The sequence below is a fragment of the Cyprinodon variegatus genome, unplaced genomic scaffold, assembly GCF_000732505.1.
Source record: "Cyprinodon variegatus isolate N-32 unplaced genomic scaffold, C_variegatus-1.0 Scaffold64, whole genome shotgun sequence".
In the NCBI taxonomy this organism is placed as follows: Eukaryota; Metazoa; Chordata; class Actinopteri; order Cyprinodontiformes; family Cyprinodontidae; genus Cyprinodon; species Cyprinodon variegatus.
In genome coordinates, this window is record NW_015150517.1 from 1191538 (window position 1) to 1209073 (window position 17536).

At 37.7% G+C, this 17536-nt stretch overlaps 1 protein-coding gene across 1 annotated transcript in view; it reads right to left on the reverse strand.

The window, feature by feature from the left end:
• Positions 1-17536, reverse strand: part of dpysl5 (dihydropyrimidinase like 5) — a 26188-nt gene that overhangs the window by 1922 nt on the left and 6730 nt on the right. Inside the window, exons 2-12 of the mRNA XM_015371764.1 lie at positions 12985-13098; positions 12079-12228; positions 6029-6187; positions 4111-4290; positions 3858-3926; positions 2225-2269; positions 2027-2102; positions 1779-1935; positions 1550-1691; positions 1254-1396; positions 971-1178 (exon numbers count right to left, since the gene is read on the reverse strand). Of these exons, the coding sequence (XP_015227250.1) occupies positions 971-1178; positions 1254-1396; positions 1550-1691; positions 1779-1935; positions 2027-2102; positions 2225-2269; positions 3858-3926; positions 4111-4290; positions 6029-6187; positions 12079-12228; positions 12985-13095 (1440 nt within the window). The 5' untranslated portion in view covers positions 13096-13098. The remainder of the gene's footprint in view (positions 1-970; positions 1179-1253; positions 1397-1549; positions 1692-1778; positions 1936-2026; positions 2103-2224; positions 2270-3857; positions 3927-4110; positions 4291-6028; positions 6188-12078; positions 12229-12984; positions 13099-17536) is intronic.

Consider the following 17536-nt stretch of genomic DNA (forward strand, 5'->3'; position numbering starts at 1 on the left):
GGCCAAAATCCCAATATCGTGCATCCCTGATAAATACCTCAAGGTCCTCTAGATTTAACTTTTTGAAGTTCCTTCAAAAACTGTATTTTGCTCTTGATACTTTCATGTAGTTTTTATCTGACCAGAACACATTCTTTAACATTTCTGCAGTGTCCAGTTCATAGCTGTGGCAAATATACCTTGTTTCAAAAATGGCTTTGGTTTTGCCACTTTCTATAAAGGCAGAATTCACAAAGCCCTGATAAGTAATCGTTCTGTGTGCAGAAGTATTACGTAAGAATTTATTTCTGCCTATGATTTCTCTACTACTTTATCCATGACACCTAATGTACTCTTTAGTTAAATGTTTATAGTTTTCTGATTTTTATTTGGTTGTAGCTTAATATCTGAAAATGCTCAAGACTTGTTTAATTGACCACATAGTTATTGTTCTAAATTTAAGTTCATCTCTTATGTAGCTCTTAAGTAGAATAGTTTAGGTTTTAGGAGAGATAGTGTAAGGATGTTAAGTTGTTCCCTAAAACATCTCTAGATGCAGAAACCTCATAAACTATATACACAATAGTGTCAATTGGGAAAAAAGAAGAAATTAGTCTTTAAAAAGAAGCAAATACACATATATAATGGTTGTTTTCATATACTTATTCTTATTATACTACCATTAACAAGCTAGAAATATAGACATGATTCAAATGTAAATGACTGTCAATGAAAGCATGTAGAATCCCAGCAGAATCTGGGACAGAACAAGGTTTTGCAGCTACCATCAGCATAAAAACAAAGTCAGCACACAAAGAGAGCATGGACTCTAAATCCCCGCCACAGGCTGTCAGATCAGTGGAGTCAGACTCAACATGATGGCTGTGTTTGCATCAGTTTACTGCCAGCTGACACAGCAAAGCAACAGAGGACCATTCCCCATGATTCCCTTTAAAAAGTGAACAGAAGCGGAGAGAGGAAGTGAGCAAACCTTTTCTCTCTGGACCATCTTCTTATAGAGGTAGTCAGGGAAAGTGCGCTGCAGGTAGAACTTGCCGGATCCTTCGGCGCACATAAACACGCCGTTCTCACACACCAAACGTCCTCTGCTGATTGTGACCAGAGGCACGCCGTGACAGCGCATTCCCTCGTATAGGTTGAAGTCTCCGCCCTGCACCTGGGTGCTCACAGAGATCGTCCTGCATGGTGAAAGCAATGTACGGTTGGATTCCAAACGTTAACGCCCATTATGTCAAATAAAGGAGACAGTTTACCTTGTGGCATCAGGGTCCCAGACCACCACGTCGGCATCAGCTCCAGCGATGATACGTCCTTTGCGTGGATACAGGTTGTAGATTTTAGCTGCGTTAGAGCTGGTCACAGCCACAAATCGATTCTCATCCATTTTTCCTGTAACCTGCAGATAGTGTGACACATTTTGCTTAATTTGTAAGTCAGTGATGGTATTTAAACTGTACTTTTATAAGTATCGAGTTGATACATCTAGAGTCAAATACTGCCAAAAAAACAAACAAACAAAAAACAGCTCTTTGTGCGCTTGTGTTCGTACCACGCCTCTTTCCCAAATGACACTCATCCTGTCCTGGACTCCAGCCACTCCATGTGGGATCTTAGAGAAATCTTCTTTACCCAACGCTCTCTGCTTTGTGCTGAACGGACGGTGCTCTGAAGCCACCACGCTAAGAGTGTCACTGGAAGCAGAACCCCACGCTAACATTCAGCCGTCATACAGCATAAAGATTTCTTTACATCATTACTTATGGAAGCATAAGACATACTTTCCCAGCAGCCCCATGAGGTAGCTAGGTGTGTTTGGATCCAGGCGTAGAGGAGGAACGATGACATGAGCAGCAGCATGGGCCCAGTCCTGGTGGTAATACTGGTTCCCATTTACCACAGCATGAGCCACAGTGGTCTCAGCATGGACCACCTTATCTGGACACAAACAGCAATGTAACAAGATGACGGTTTTTATTTGTGATTACTACCAGGTTTCTGTTAATACTTTAACTGGACAAATACCCACCCTGCATCTTAGCAGCAGCAATCATGTCTCCAGCAAGCATACTGGACACGTTCACAAGGTAGATGGGACAGCGAGCCTAAAAATCACAAAATCATTCAATTATTGAAATGTTTATTGCTTAATTAAAGTATTAAACTCAAATTCCAGGCTGAAACTTTGATAAAAGCACAGAAAAAGAGCAAATATATATATATTTACCCTGTTTGCAATTGTAATTGCTCTGTGAGTAGCTTCAGCCTCAAGCTGCAGTCAAGAAGAAAGAGAAAAAAATTAAAACATTTACTATCCAGTTTTTAATCACCAAGTACAATGAAAGAAAAGCATAATTATGGCCAAGTTTAATTTGCTGTGATTAAATATACTAATATAAGTTAAAGTTCCTTGTATTGTGTTGTCTTGTCCTGTAGACTGCCGCTTCAAAATTTCCCCCTCCCCAGACATCTCCTCCCGCTCTGCTGAGGAAAGCCCAAGGGCCTCCCAGGCCAGCTGAGAGACATAGTCCCTCCAGCATGTCCTGGGTCGTACCCTGGGCCTCCTCCAGGTGGGATGTGCCTGGAACACCTCCCAAGGGAAGTGTCCAGGGGGCATCCGAAAGAGATGTCCGAGTCACCTAAGCTGACTCATTTCGATGTGTAGAAAAAGCGGCTCTACTCTGAGCCTCTCCAGAATGACTTCTCCAAAGGAGAGCACGCCCACCCTGCTAAGATAGCTAATTTCGCCCGCTTTTATCCGAGATTTCGTTCTTTCAGCCGTGCTCCAGATTTCATGACCATAGGTGAAAGAAGGAGCGTAGACCCACTGGTAAACCGAGAGCTTTCTCTTTTTACTCAGCTCTCTCTTCACCACGACAGACTGGTGCAGCATCTGCATTATAGCAGCAGCAGCACTGATCCGTCTATTGATCCGTCCTCCCCCATAATCCCCTCACTCGTGAACAGGACCCCAAGATACTTGAACTCCTCCACTTGAGGCAGGAACTCTCCTCCAACCTGAAGGGACTAGTCACCTTTTACGGTCAAGAACCATGGCCTCAGACTTGGAAGAGCTAATTCTCATCCTGGCCACTTCACACGCGGCTATGAACTGCCTCAGTGCATGCTGTAGGCCTTGGTAGGAAGGAGCCAGCAGAACCATATCACCAAAAGGCATGGACGAGATCTGCTGGTCCCCAAACCAGACCCCCTCTGGCCCTTGGCTCCGCCTACAAATCCTGTCCAGTAAGGTTATGTACAGGACTGGTGACAGAGTCGAAACGGAACAAGTGCGACTTAATGCCTTCAATGCGGACCAAACTCTACTTGTACAGTGACCAGATGCCCCCTAGTAAAGGGCCCCAGGCTCCATACTCCTAAAGCGCCCCCCACAGGACATCATAAGGGACATGGCTGAATGCCTTCTCCAGGTCCAAAAAATACATGTGGACAAGTTGGGCAAACTCCTAAGCGCCCTCGGAAACCCAGCAGAGAGTGTAGAGCTGTTCCACTGTTCCACAGCCAGAATGAAACCCACACTTCTTCTCCTAAAGCCGGATCTCCCTCTCCAGGACCCTGGCATACAGTAGGCCTTCCTGAGAGGTGTGGTTTCAAAGTTATTGTTGCAAACAGTGAATCCTTATGTACCATGTGTAGCTCAGGTTTACCTTTACAGTTCATTTTAAACTTAAACCACTCAACAAATCGGTGCATTGCCAGCTATTAGTAAGAAAAAGTTATAAATTCCTATTTATATATATCTACTCACAACTTGAATTAGCTAGAAATCTTTAGTCTTAACGCTTTAAATAAAGCAACATCTGCAAGACATACAGAAATGAGATCTGCTCTAAGATTACCTCCTCTGGTCGACTTATCTCTATTCCTTCTGGTCCAGAGATACCTAAATCCAGAGCCTCTTTAGCACCCTGATAGGAGACAAAACCAAACCTTAAGTTCAACTCTACAAACATTTTGTCTTAAAAATGAACAGACACAGTTAGTCATAGAACTTTAAATAATTGTCCATATCAAAGACCAACAGCCCACCAGTAATTGTTCCATCGACAAATACGGTACGAATAAGGAGAAATAAAAGAAGGTATTTTTCACCTCTGCCACAAGCTCTCCATTTTCCGCACACACTCGTGCAATGGCACCGATGTCCTTACAGGTCTGCAGTGTCTGATAAAGCTCTGAATCCCGCAGCATCATCATGTCTTTATAGGCCATGAACATCTGGAAGGAATTCACTCCATGCTCCCTCACTAAGCTCTCCATCTCGTTGCGTACCTGTTTAAGGAAAGGGTTAAACAGCGTGTTTGTGTTAGAGGCTAGACCCAACTTTACAGCGCATACATTTATATTAGAAGAGACAGCCTGCATGTGGCCATTGAGAGAAAGATAAGCTGTGTTGGTAAATGGTCCAAGTGTGTTTAGATGTGATTGTGTGCATGCAAATGCTTGCATGTTTGTTATATGGAGCATGAAATTAGTTTTGAAAGCAGCCAGGATAAGATCACATAAAATTAGTCTTGCTGATTATCACAGGGATAATTAACCAACATGGACATTTGACCTTCTAGAAATAGCTAGCCACAATTTCAACCAAAAATTTAACACCTAATGTTAGTTTTTTTATCTTCCCATTTTCTGTACATATCATCCAACTAGAGGAAAAGATTTTGGGTTTCTTTCTAAGTCCTTATATCTAATATGTTAGTAAACCCCAATCATTTGGCCGGGTTCTTCTTAATACGTTTGTTTTAAAGTTCATAATAAAAAATAAAAAAAAACTTGCTAAATCTTTGATCTATACAGTAGATGTATAAAATACCAGTGTGTGTGATGTGCTTTTTTGGAATTAGTAAATATCAGAAAAAGATCAGGGAAATTGTCTTTAGCATAGAGATAATCTTGCCTTTCCACAATATATTGTTGGGTTACAAAAATAACTTGAGTTCAAATCCGAATGCCCAGACATCATGTAACACCCAATACTGGGTGAACCAGGTAAAGTCTGATTGATTTAGCTCACATTAGGCCACATCCTGAAAGGGTTGGTCTATTTTTAATCTTATGAATGACTAAGTAACTTTGAAGAAACTAGATTAAAAAAAAAATGAAAATGAAAAACAATCCACTGGACTTTGCTTCCAAGTTTGAAGACGTTTCGCTTCCCATCCAGGAAGCTTTTTCAATTCAAAATGTCAGGAATAGCGTTGAGTTCAAGGATTTATACAGTAGCCCAACAAAGCCTTGTTTTTGTTTTGAAAACATGCTAATTAGACAGCTAGATATGTGAGACACTTTATATTTAAGTATATAACTTTAAAATTATTTTAAAAATCCACAGGAGTACAAATCGAACTATATCAAAGAACAATTATAGGAGCTTCTTTGTAAAAGGCGGAAACAACCTGGATGCAGCCTTCAGCAGAGATAGAATGATTTCTAGTCAACTCAAGTAAATAGTGATTTAAAGTGTAAAGAAGAAAATGCATGAATTAGCTTTCATGCTGTTTCATGATCAGCAAACAGCATAAAAGCTTTAACATGGTCCCTCAGAAGGAAATATTTTGTTGGCATAAAAATGACAAGACATTTTAATATTTAGTCAAAAATATCAACGATAATTTTATGAATGGACAGCCAGCTGTATAAACACATTTCCAGAGCAGTTTTAGTGAAAACCTCTTGGTTAAAGTGAATTTGATATTGTACACTTTAGTGGGTTTAATGAAGCGAGACTGCTGCATACGACCAGCAGATGATCCAGTGCAGACAGTGAAGCCAAAGGCTGCATGAGGCAGGTTAGCTCATACAATCTGAGTAATGTGCCCACTGAGCATGTGTATTAACCCAGTTTCTGTTAGGTGTAATCTAGGTCAATACGCATTTTCCCCATGAATAAAAAACATCCCACTGCTTTACTCCAAATTCTGCATGAAGTATTACTCAAATATAAATATAATGTGTTTCCATGTTGTTCCTTTACAGTGCATCTGGGTCCTTGTAATTTTGGGCTTACCTTCGGTCCCCACCAGGTCACCCCAACATGCAGAGTGTAGTCGCAGCATGTTTTAGCGTCTGCCAGAGCGCGACACTTCTCATAAGCGTCCAGCAGGGAGCAGTGTTGTTCAGGCAGGACCAGAGCCATCACCATGGTGGTGCCACCCATCAGAGCTGCCTAGGTAGATGGAGAGAGAGGGACAGTGGGTTAGTTGAGAGAATGACACAAAGAAAGGAATGGGCTATTGAAAGGCAGAATAAAAACACAACAACAGTGATTTAAACCAGAACAATGAGTTCATTGAAAAACATAGAAAGTGTTCATTTTAAGACAATAAACCTTTCTTATGAGCTGGTGTTTCATCATCAAATGTTCTTCTATTTAGTGACTATACACAACAAGGAAACATTGAGTTAAACAGAAGTCTATTAAAACCTAAAGCAAAATAACCATTGGTTTCATTGTTTAACCCACTTTAAAGTACATTTCCAGAAAGCTTGTTAATTTTGTTTTCAAAAAGCCAACTGTAAAAGTATTCAGACAAAAAGAGATGTGAAGGGAGCCGAGGAATTTTAGAGAAGAAGCATACAGATTACAGAATGAAGGTATAAGATATAGAAAAAAAGAGAAAATAAAAAAAAAAGGCAAATGCAAAGACAGAGAGAATGTCGATATGGAAAAAGGTAGTGGGTCTGACTTTAGTATAACCATGACAACAGATACTGCTCAATCATGCCTGCTGCACGTCCCCACCCTTTTCTTCCTCTCTTCATTTAATAGATTCAATATCCTCTCATGAAGCCTGTTAGGTTATCACACAGAAAACTGATCAAACTAAATGATGTATACTTCAAACATAAATCAGACGGCGTTGAAACTACATTTTTTTAATATACAGTATGACGATCCTTTCTCCTACATCTACTTGGTGGTTCTTCAGAACTACAGAATTTAATAAAAAAACAAATTAAATCATGTTTTTTTTTAGATAACCTTAACCTGCCCTAAATAAAACCTGATTTTATTCCAACACTGTGTGTCAGCACTGAATCATCGAGGCAGGATCAGATGTAGGCGGGGCCAGCCCCTACAGAGTGACTGATCTGCAGACCAATGAGTGCTCTGGTTTCTTCCAGTTACCATAGAAACCGGTCAGGATGATCTGCAGCGTCAGCAGGGTAGAAGTTAACGTATGGGTGCATGCAGAGTGAAGTCATTCATCACTGTCAGTTAATGCATGCGAGTGTGTGAATGTTGATGCATGCAGATGTGTGAAAGATCAGGGATTGAGGGACTTGGGCGGCCGCCTGCAGAGCCTAAATAAAAATTACTGTCAGTCTTTTGCTTTGTAAAAACTCAGACACTGACTGGGAGGAGGAATAAAAACAGAAACCAGAAAAATATAAAAACACACATAAAAAAAGTACCTTTCGAATTTGAACTGTGCAAGTTCATCACTGTATAACTACACCAAAAATGTTGGACTGCTTTTTTTTCATGCATAAAAGGAACCGTCTGAGAGATGTCAAATTGGAACGTACTGAAAACCTGTTATCAAAGATAAATCCAAATTTGGCCTGCTATAAATAGCAAATCTGCAGCACCGAGAAGCAACACTGACATCAGTAAAAGCCTTTTTGTTTATGATTGTTTTTTGCAAAGAAATAACTTTTAATCAATCTTCTTTTTTCTACTTTAATCCTATTAGGACTGTGCGTTATGGCCGAAAACATTACCATGAAATGCACTTTTAATATCAGTCAAAATCAATAAATGTTAAGTACTTTTTTGTTTTACCTATTTGAAATAAAATTATCAGGGAAAAAGGAGGTCAACCCTTCCACCAAACTTGAGGCTAAATCCTTTCCTCTGCCTACATCCCCCAGAATGCCATGGGACTCTGGACCACAGCTCAGTGAAATTACAGAACTTTCTATTAGGTGTATTTCGTATTGTTGGGATTTGTATTTTGCATTAAACAGCCAATAAAAAAAAAAAGAGAGTAAGATTTATAACCCATCCATCCATCCATTTTCTTACACGCTTATCCCAAGTGGGGTCGCATGGGGTGCTGGTGCCTATCTCCAGCTATCTATGGGCAAGAGGCGGGGTACGCCCTGAACAGGTCACCAGTCCAACGCAGGGCAGATTTATAACCCAAGTTCTTTAAACAAATCATTGTACTACCTAAAACAATTTGGTCAAGATATTGAACATTATTGATCTTTAACATCTGCGATGGACTGGTGACCTGTCCAGGATGTACCCCGCCTCTCGCCAGAAGACTGGAGATAGGCAACAGCAGTCCTCACGACCCGGCTTCGGATAAGCGTGACAGAAAATGGAAGGATGAATGGGTGGATGAACTCCAACATGAAATAATGTGCTACACACACACACAAAAAAAAAAAAGAAACAACAAACTGTTTGATAGAGAATTTCTGAACATGTCACATTAAATAAATTTTGCCATTATGATATAATTATGATATAATGATATAATCAGGTTACAATAAATATCTAAGCATAATATTGGCTTTTGGTAGCGATACAACAGTGATGGTGATGAAAGCATGTCAATTCTGAGACGAATGAGGGTAGAATAATAAACAATAAGCAACAGTATTATTTTTACGACTATACTGATGAAAAGAAACATAAATTAAATTTTTTTTTAATTTTTTTCCAAAGAAAAGGTTGGAGGCTTCAGGCTGTGGGAGAGAAATTTGTGATAATAGAGGATAAAAGACTGTGTGTTGGACTCTGGGAGCAGCTATCAGTCTCAGACACGTTGCTCCCAAAGCAGCCTTCTGATCATCCTCTATCAGCAGCATTCATACCCAACATTACAGGTGAAACCCTTCCCTTCATCCTTCACCTCCTCCTTTCATCCCCTCAACCTGCAGCTAAATTTAAATGATCTCTGCTGTAACAGAGATGGATACTGTTCCGAAATGTCAGGAAAACATTCTGTTTCAGGTAGTTAGATGGATAGTGTGGCACAGACTTACGGTACAGTGACAGCAGATCAAACTTAACTATGATCTCAATGATTGTATCTCTAACCTTTTGACTAGGCAGATGCTAAACTATAAGTCAAAACCTAAATATGTTTGTATTTCTCTTCAGCTGATGCTTTTTGAGCTCTATTGCTCTATGTACTAATTAGGGTTCACCATGAAAAACACCACAACCTTACCTTTATGCAACTTGATATTACAAAATATGATAAATAGTAGGACAGGTATTATAAAAAAAAAAAGAAAAGACCAAAAATGCCTCATAAATCTGTAAAAGCAGTGGTCAATGTAAGGTTTTTATATCCTGATACTCTTAAATCAAAATACCAAATATCATATAAAGCATAAGTATATGCATTTAACTAATTAAAGGCATTTAAAGTAGAAAAGCAACAACTATTGATATTGCTGCTAAAATAATACGATACACAGATAGATTTTTGTCATACTGTTTTTTAAAGATGTTTAGCTGATAGTAGTCTGATATATGTTGTTTTTTTAAGCTATCTGCTCTAATAGACACTGCAGTCAGCTAAGAAGCCATTTGAAATTCACAGTCTATAGTTTTAAAAGCAAGAGATAATCTACTTTCCTTCAGCTTCAACACCATGGCTGTTTAATCTGATGGTATTACCACACAGATTTTTTTGTCTTGTTAATGAATGAAATGCGCCGTAGTATTTCCTCAGCAAACAGACCACAAGTGTGCAGCAACACATAGAAAATGGACAGGATGGTAAGGAAAAAGTAGAGCTATAACTACTGTAGGGTGAAATAAAAAAAATAAAAAAAGGAACTGAGTAAATATTAATAGAAAAAATATAACAACAGTGCAACTTCAGTTATATAAAGGTCCCATAGTGCACACTAGACAAAGATGAGTTTAGGGCTGCAACTAACGATTATTTTAAAAATCGATGAATCGGACGATTATTTTTTCGATGAATCGGACAAAAAATATTTTTTATATTAACCTCTTTATTCCAAAATAAACATTTTAGACAGAACAAACAAGCACACAAGTACAGGTTGCTCGTTAACTGTACTGGTGCAATATGAAAAATAAATGTTTGNTAGGGTGAAATAAAAAAAAAAAAAAAAGGAAATGGAACTGAGTAAATATTAATAGAAAAAATATAACAACAGTGCAACTTCAGTTATATAAAGGTCCCATAGTGCACACTAGACAAAGATGAGTTAACATCTCAGCTTTACAGCTCTAGTTAAACTAATTTAAGCCTCATACATAGAGCTGGGGGGGTTTCACACACAGCCTTGCAAAACATGATACAAGCAGTATTCACAACAAGATGGATGCTAAATAAATAACCTTGAAAGTGAGCCAGCTTCACTCCTATCCATACATTTCCTAGTGTATGGAAAACAGGTTCTCAGATGTCTGTGGATAAGGCCTCAATGTCTATTCATTTTGTGTGACGTGCAGGTGTATATCTGCCCAAGAAAAAACTTTGAGTGTAACAAAGAACATTTAACAGTCAGGAAAAATTAAAATTAATTAGAAGCTTATATTAGAAATGACCCTAACCATTGAAGCCCTCAAAGATCGTTTGAGCCCACGTCTCACATGCTGCTTTTAAACCCTACAGCATTGAAAACTAGTATTAAAGTGTCCTCCCACAGCAGGTCAGCGTGAATCCACAGAAGGGGGGAGGCACAGGAACAGTGGGGATGCTGGGGAGGAGCAAGGAAGCCCAGAAGAGGAAGGGTCAAACTGTTACAAAGCAGTGGGGGGGAGGGGTAGGGGATGCAGAAAGAAATAGTTTTTGGTTGTCAGGATTTGGTTGCTATGGAGACCAATTCTCTACTTGGGGGGAAAAAAACAATGCCACTTTGGTCATGTGTGCACTCACTCCCAAACAGGCAGAAATTTCCACACAAGAAGCAGGGGTTAGTTGCTATGGTAACCACGGTAGTAGGAATGGTTGCCGCAGGGATGGGGGCGATGCTGGCATAAGCGCAAGTCAGTTTCCCTCAAAATCCACTCAACACACTTCAGTTAGCATTAACTTAATCTCACTGAACTACAGCAAAGTGAAAAAAATGGCTGCAAAAATACAACGTGTAATCTAATTTGACTAATGTGTGGAAGATTCTAATATAGACAAATAAAAATTTTCTTTTTACTCTGCCCTCAAACATAATTTGTTCAGCTTTTAAAGGATATATTTCAAGCTTAAAAAAATAATATTAACATTACATAGAACTCTATTAATAGGACATAATTATATGTAATTGAAATATGTATATTCTTAGATCTTGAGAAACAAAAGGTTAAAATAACATGCTAACTTCGCTGATAAATTAATGCAAGAAAAATGAATACAAGAAGAAAAAAAACCCCAAAATATGGATACAACCCTAGGCAACAATTACAATCCCTCCTCTGAATTTCAGTCCTCTAATAATTAAATCATTATCTCCCCTTGGAGTCTCATGGAACTAAAGAAAAGAACATAAGAATTAATAATAATAAATTATCTACAAAAACAGTAAAAAAGGAGAAACTATTGCTTGACAAGGAAACATCTGTTCCAGTTTAACTTAGGTTTTAGTCTTTAGGCTGTATTGATAATATGCAATCAAAAAGGTTTTTCCAACTGTCTTGTTTTTTTTCATACAGCAGACATTTGTACAGAAACAAATCCACTGATGTAGCCCGACACTCAATTTACTCCGGAAGCGCACAGACATCTCATGCAGGAGGTTTAGAAAACAACTGAAAACATATCTAAAGCATTGCAGGCCTCATTTGTCTCAGTTAAGCCAGTTTTGTTTTAAACTAATCTTTGTTTTGTGATCGGAAATAAGAATTTAGGCGGGGAAAAAAAAAAGAAAAAAAAGAAAAGCAGAACACATCTGGGGATGAAAACCTTTCGTAAGAAGAAATTAACTAAAAATCAAACAAGAGTGAGAGTATGTCCATAGAATAGATGACAGCTGCACCATTGGAGTTTAATCAAAGTCAGGCTGATCACTATTGTCACAGTTAAATTAGATGGGTATGTGTTTGCAACAATGAGTGTGTACCTTGGTCCCACTGTAGAAGTCGTCTTGAATGCTGGCGTTCATAAAAGTTTGCTGCAAGTGCACACAGGTGTCGATTCCACCTGGTAACACCAGTTTCCCAGAAGCATCTATCACCTTAGCCCCACCTGGTATCATCAACTCCTTTCCAACCTAGTGCACAACACCAACACAGTTTATAGATCACCACTATGACACATGATTGCAAAAATAATTAAATGAAAGACCATAGACAAACATCTTTTAGATGTTTTTGTTCTTGTAATGCAGACATTTAATTAACCCTCAATGATCTGTTTCACATATTGTTCCAAACAAAGGCTGATGGGAGCTGTCCAGTTTAATTTTGAAGCAAACGATACTTAATAAATAAACTCAATAAAGGGATTTTCTATTTTATATTCTATTATTGACTTTATTGATTTGAAATAATATTTTGATATTTCTTAAGAATGTGAATCTTAACCTTTGAGTTAATCGTCATGCCATTTTTTGTTAAAGACTAATCCCCAGAAAAATATGCTTTCAAATAGTGTTGGTGCATTCATATTTAAGAAAATAAAATGTCATTTTAAATGGGATAAATGCAGGTTCAGTAAAATGGTTACCGACTCCTGTCTATCTTCTTCAAATAAAGCAGTAACTATCTCCATGACACCATTAGAGAGAGCTAAGTTTAGTTCTTACGGATTTCACTGTTTGGTAAAAGACTTTTTACAACAGAGTGTTATGAGACGGGACTCATGACAACAGCTGGAATGACACCCTTCAGTGAATAAATGGGCTAAAGTTGGACATTCAAGCAGAAAGGGAAACAATATACACTGTTTAACGTGATATTAATGAAATGTGGAAAGTTAAGGTTCTTATGACTGAAGGTAGCTTATATGCAAAGGTTTGTGAGGTTACCTGTTGTATGATGCCGTTCTCGATGTAAACATCAGCTTCCTGTGTGAAGTCATCATTGACCACCTTCCCTCCCTTGATGAGGATACGCATGGACCCCATATTAGCAGCCATGTTCTACAGGAAAATAACACAACAATTCAATGTTCAATAAACATGTTAAAGTAGGAAGGGAGTCTTATGTTTCTTACTGTATTTTAGTAAGAAATTTCCTTTCTGCCATGGGAAAAAAGTCTAATATTAAGTTTCAAAACCAGAGCTGTTATAAACAATTACACACTACAGGGTTCTTATCTTTCAGTTCCAAACTTTATACTTTTGCCAAACTCAGATTTTTATATATTTTGTCAGTTTTTGAGGCAAGATTTCAGTATCTAGACCCCATGAAAGCAGTCAAAAAGGTTTGGAGTACGTTTAACTAACGATTTAACAGGTCAAATGTTGAAATCAATCGCGATTTAAAAGATAAATAAATAAATAAAAGAAAAAATCAACGTAAAGAGTAAAATGGTAATTTTTTCCATACATATTCTGACCTGAAAATTACAAAAACATGCTTCATACTTTTTAAAACTGTGTAGCACCATGTATCATAGAAAAATGTTGACCTCACAGACGTTTTCTGAAGAATCTAATTTTTGGTATTACTGACAAGTAGCTTTCCCACAAAGGGAGCACTGCTTAATAATTGACTGTGGTATTCACTTACAGCCAGATTCAAGATTTCCGAAGAGACAAAAACATGCTAATCAATTTATGTAAAGGTGCTAATTAGCATAGATGCTGACATTTCTGCTGTAAAGGCTTTAATCAGATTCAGTACCTAATAGCCACTGAATTAATAATGATGACCACCGGCTACAGTAACTTAATTATTAATATTTGTGTGGTTAATTTATCTTATTGGTTGGTATTATTATCATTGGGATGTTGGATTTTCAAAATCTTTACAGAGTTACAACTAGGAGCCTAAGAAACGCATTTGTGTGAGCAAATGTCATGTGAACATCTCAGCTCAACAGTTGATGTTTCTTAATATTTTGTTTTATTCCAAACATTGTTGTTGTGTAATTGTTTTAGTTTATGATGCTGAAAGCAGAAACTGTTCCGCTGTTTTTTTTTTTAATATCTGGTATAAACTGATTTAGCAAAAATCTCAAAAGATAATTAAAGTGAAAAATAAAAACTCCATGATTACACTGAAAAAAGCACATTTTAAGATAAACCTCAATTAACCTGATGGGCTCATCTAACTAAGAGGTTCCACAACAAACATCTCTCTGTGTGTTCTGCATGGATGGCTGCATGTAATGTGTTGGATGGAAGCACATAATAGCCCCCTAGTTATGAAAAAACAACACAAAGTAGAACAGAAAGAGAGCGGAGGAAAGAGGGGAACGGATGATGAAGAAAGCAAACACAATGAGTAAGAGAGAAAGTCTCTAAAGCGGAATATTGGCACCATATTAAATGAAAGATAAAGTATTAACAAATAATCCCTACTTTTTTCCTGGAAGTCAATGTTCATGTATTACCGGTACATATAATTTAGACATATAATTCACGGCTGATTGAATGAGGTCAGTCTTCAATAATGCCCTAAATACAACAGAGAAACTACGACCACAGAAAGAAATCACTTCACTCATTACAAAATAGAGTAGCTGGTTCCCCAAAAAACGTTGCCAGAGGTGGTTGGGCGAAAACATGAAGTTGGAGGGGCATGCGGTATAGAAAGCAGAGCCCTCAGGGTCAGACAGCTTAAATAAGATGCTGGTTTCTCTGGAGCAGAGAAGTGGAAAGCTTTCAGAAAGGAAACAGGCAATCAGCACACAAACACACACACAGCTACATTTAAATAAATCATAAATAATGCAACAATAATAATGATTATCAATGCCAAAACAAGGATTTATAAAATATCTTCAAAGAAAGTCCATTTGAAAACTATTAGTGAACTCTTCAAAATTTTGCATGTAAGAAGAAAAATGATGCAGTGTTTTCATATGAAGAGCCTCCATCTAATTCTCAATTTAAATCTTTACAGAATGTAGAAATCTAGCTAATACCATGGTAAGTGGCCTGCACCTATGTAGAACTTTTTCAAGTCAATAGACTTGACCAGAGCGCTTCAGGCTACATTCAGTCATTCACACACTCACACACTGATGGTGCCAAGCTACGTCATGGGGCTCACTGACCACCATCAGTAGGAAATGCGGGCCTTGTGCCCAATGACACACAACACAGAAGCCAGTGCTTGAACCAACAACCCTCTAGCTGCAGGGCAACCTCCTTCATCCAACACCACTGTTGCCCTCATAGAGAAGAACAGTGATTAATCTAGTATCAACATAAAAGCTGATAATTTAATTCTGTTTTTTTATTCCTGCTGGTCAGCCATCACACCGAAAAGTTCATAATTAGACAGCTGATAAATGGATACTACCTCATCTTTAGATTACTAAAAAAAAAAAACAACATTTAGCACTCTTTGATGATAGGAAAACAAGATAAAGTAAATGACTTTGAGCAAAAAGGTAATAGATTTTGTTATGATATTCTGACTTCAGTTTCTCAACCTCTGTCCTGACCTTCACTCAGATGACTGTGTGTGGGAATCAGAATGCTGCCTTGGACACTGAGGCTCTGTGTGTTCAGAAGGACTTTAAAGCCAAAATTAATTAATGCTAACTTATATAACTGACACTTTGAACAGTAATATCCTCTTGGTTCACAAACACAACATCCCATAACGAACTCAAGGAGGGGAGATTAAATCCTCGAGCCAAATAAGACCTGCTGATCTGTTAAAATATTTTTACAGAACTATAAAAAGATCATTTTTTACATTTGAATATAATAACCTACAAAACTATGTATAATAAAACAGTCAGCAGTTGAAGTTATATTTTCTATATTCTTGTTAAACCTTTTGGCTGTCTGTGTGATTTCTATCATGAATTTCTGAACATTTAGTGACCTATATAAAAAAGTAAGGACATCTCACACCCAGTAAAACTTTCTATCAAATCTTACATCCATTTTATTCTTTCAGCTTTACACAGAAGTCCTAAATAAGTCATACAGCCTGACTGTGATGATGATGATCCCTGAGGACTTTCGCATTTTTCTTAGTTTTAACAGCATCAATAGCTTAAAGATCAAGATAAGATATGTGGTGTATTTGAGCAAAAAACAGGGGTCACAAACAACACTGGGTTTAATGTGTATCAGGTTTCATACATTTCTTTTCTTATAAGGGGATTTTTCTTCTTAACTTTGCTGTAAAAGGAAAGAAATGGCACAAAATGATGACTGTGCTAAGAGGCTAGGATATCAAAAACCATATTTGGTGAGAAATCTCAAAGTTAGCTGTTTCAGGTTTAATGAGCATGTTTGAAAATGTAATAATTATATATATGAGAATTTAGGTTTAATTCTTTTTCTTCTTTAAGGAGCCTTTTTATCTCTGATTATTAATCAATCAATCAAAAGAAATAATCAACAGTTTAATCAACCAGCAAGATAATCGTTAGTTGCAGCCCTACATTATAGCTCTGTTGATTAACTCAGTGGTAATGCTTCACTTAGCATATAATTAAGGTCACAACTTTTTATACTGTTACTTTGAAGCCCTGAGGCTTAAACATCAGGGGGAAACAGCTTTAAAGAATACAGAGACCATGGTTTTGTATTAAACAATGCAATTTCTTCTAATAACTAACATAGTTTGTTAAAGCTGTTTAAAGCACCAGCTAACTTGGTTCTCCTTTTTTTAAACCTAAGGTTATCTGACACACATAGCAAGACTTAAGCTTCTGCTCAGAACCAAAATATTTAATTTCCGATGACCAAGACGACAATATTCAAGATGCATAAACAAAAAGATAGACTAGCTTTCCTAGTCATACCTAAAAATCAAAGCGATTCAGACCAAACGTTTATCATTCTCACAAAAACTCACACAGATCTGTAAGCAGCTCAGCATTTACTAGCTGTATGTGCGTTGCTATAGGCAATCGAACACATACATTTTAGATTGCTAGATAAGATCACCTTCCAAGGAAAAGACTATGAAACAAAAACATAGATGGATCCTTCTGGGACATGACAGTAAAATGGGAAAATAATGGAGAGAACACTGCCCTGCAAAGTTAAGTTTTCAGAAAAAGTCTGTCTAGAAGAAGGGGCAGAGCAGATTGTACTTCCAAAGGAAGCTTAGGTCCTTCAGTGTTTACAGATAGATGCAGCATATCTTCTATCTGCTGTGGAGAGTGTGATCTCTTCTGTCTTCATTCGCTGGGGTAACAGCATCAGAGCAAATGACTTAAAAAAACTGAACAATAGGGGTGTGGGAAATAATCGTTTTGGCAATATATCGTGATATTCGGCTGCCCAATATAATATCAATCTTTCACTTCTTAGTATCGATTTTTAAAAAAATGGTTACATAAAACATTGATGGGAAAAGGGGCTACCTCTGCACCACCACTCTGGCAGAAAGCGCTGTGGAGCCCTTTAACTGTGCGTGCAGCACCAAATCTGTATTTGA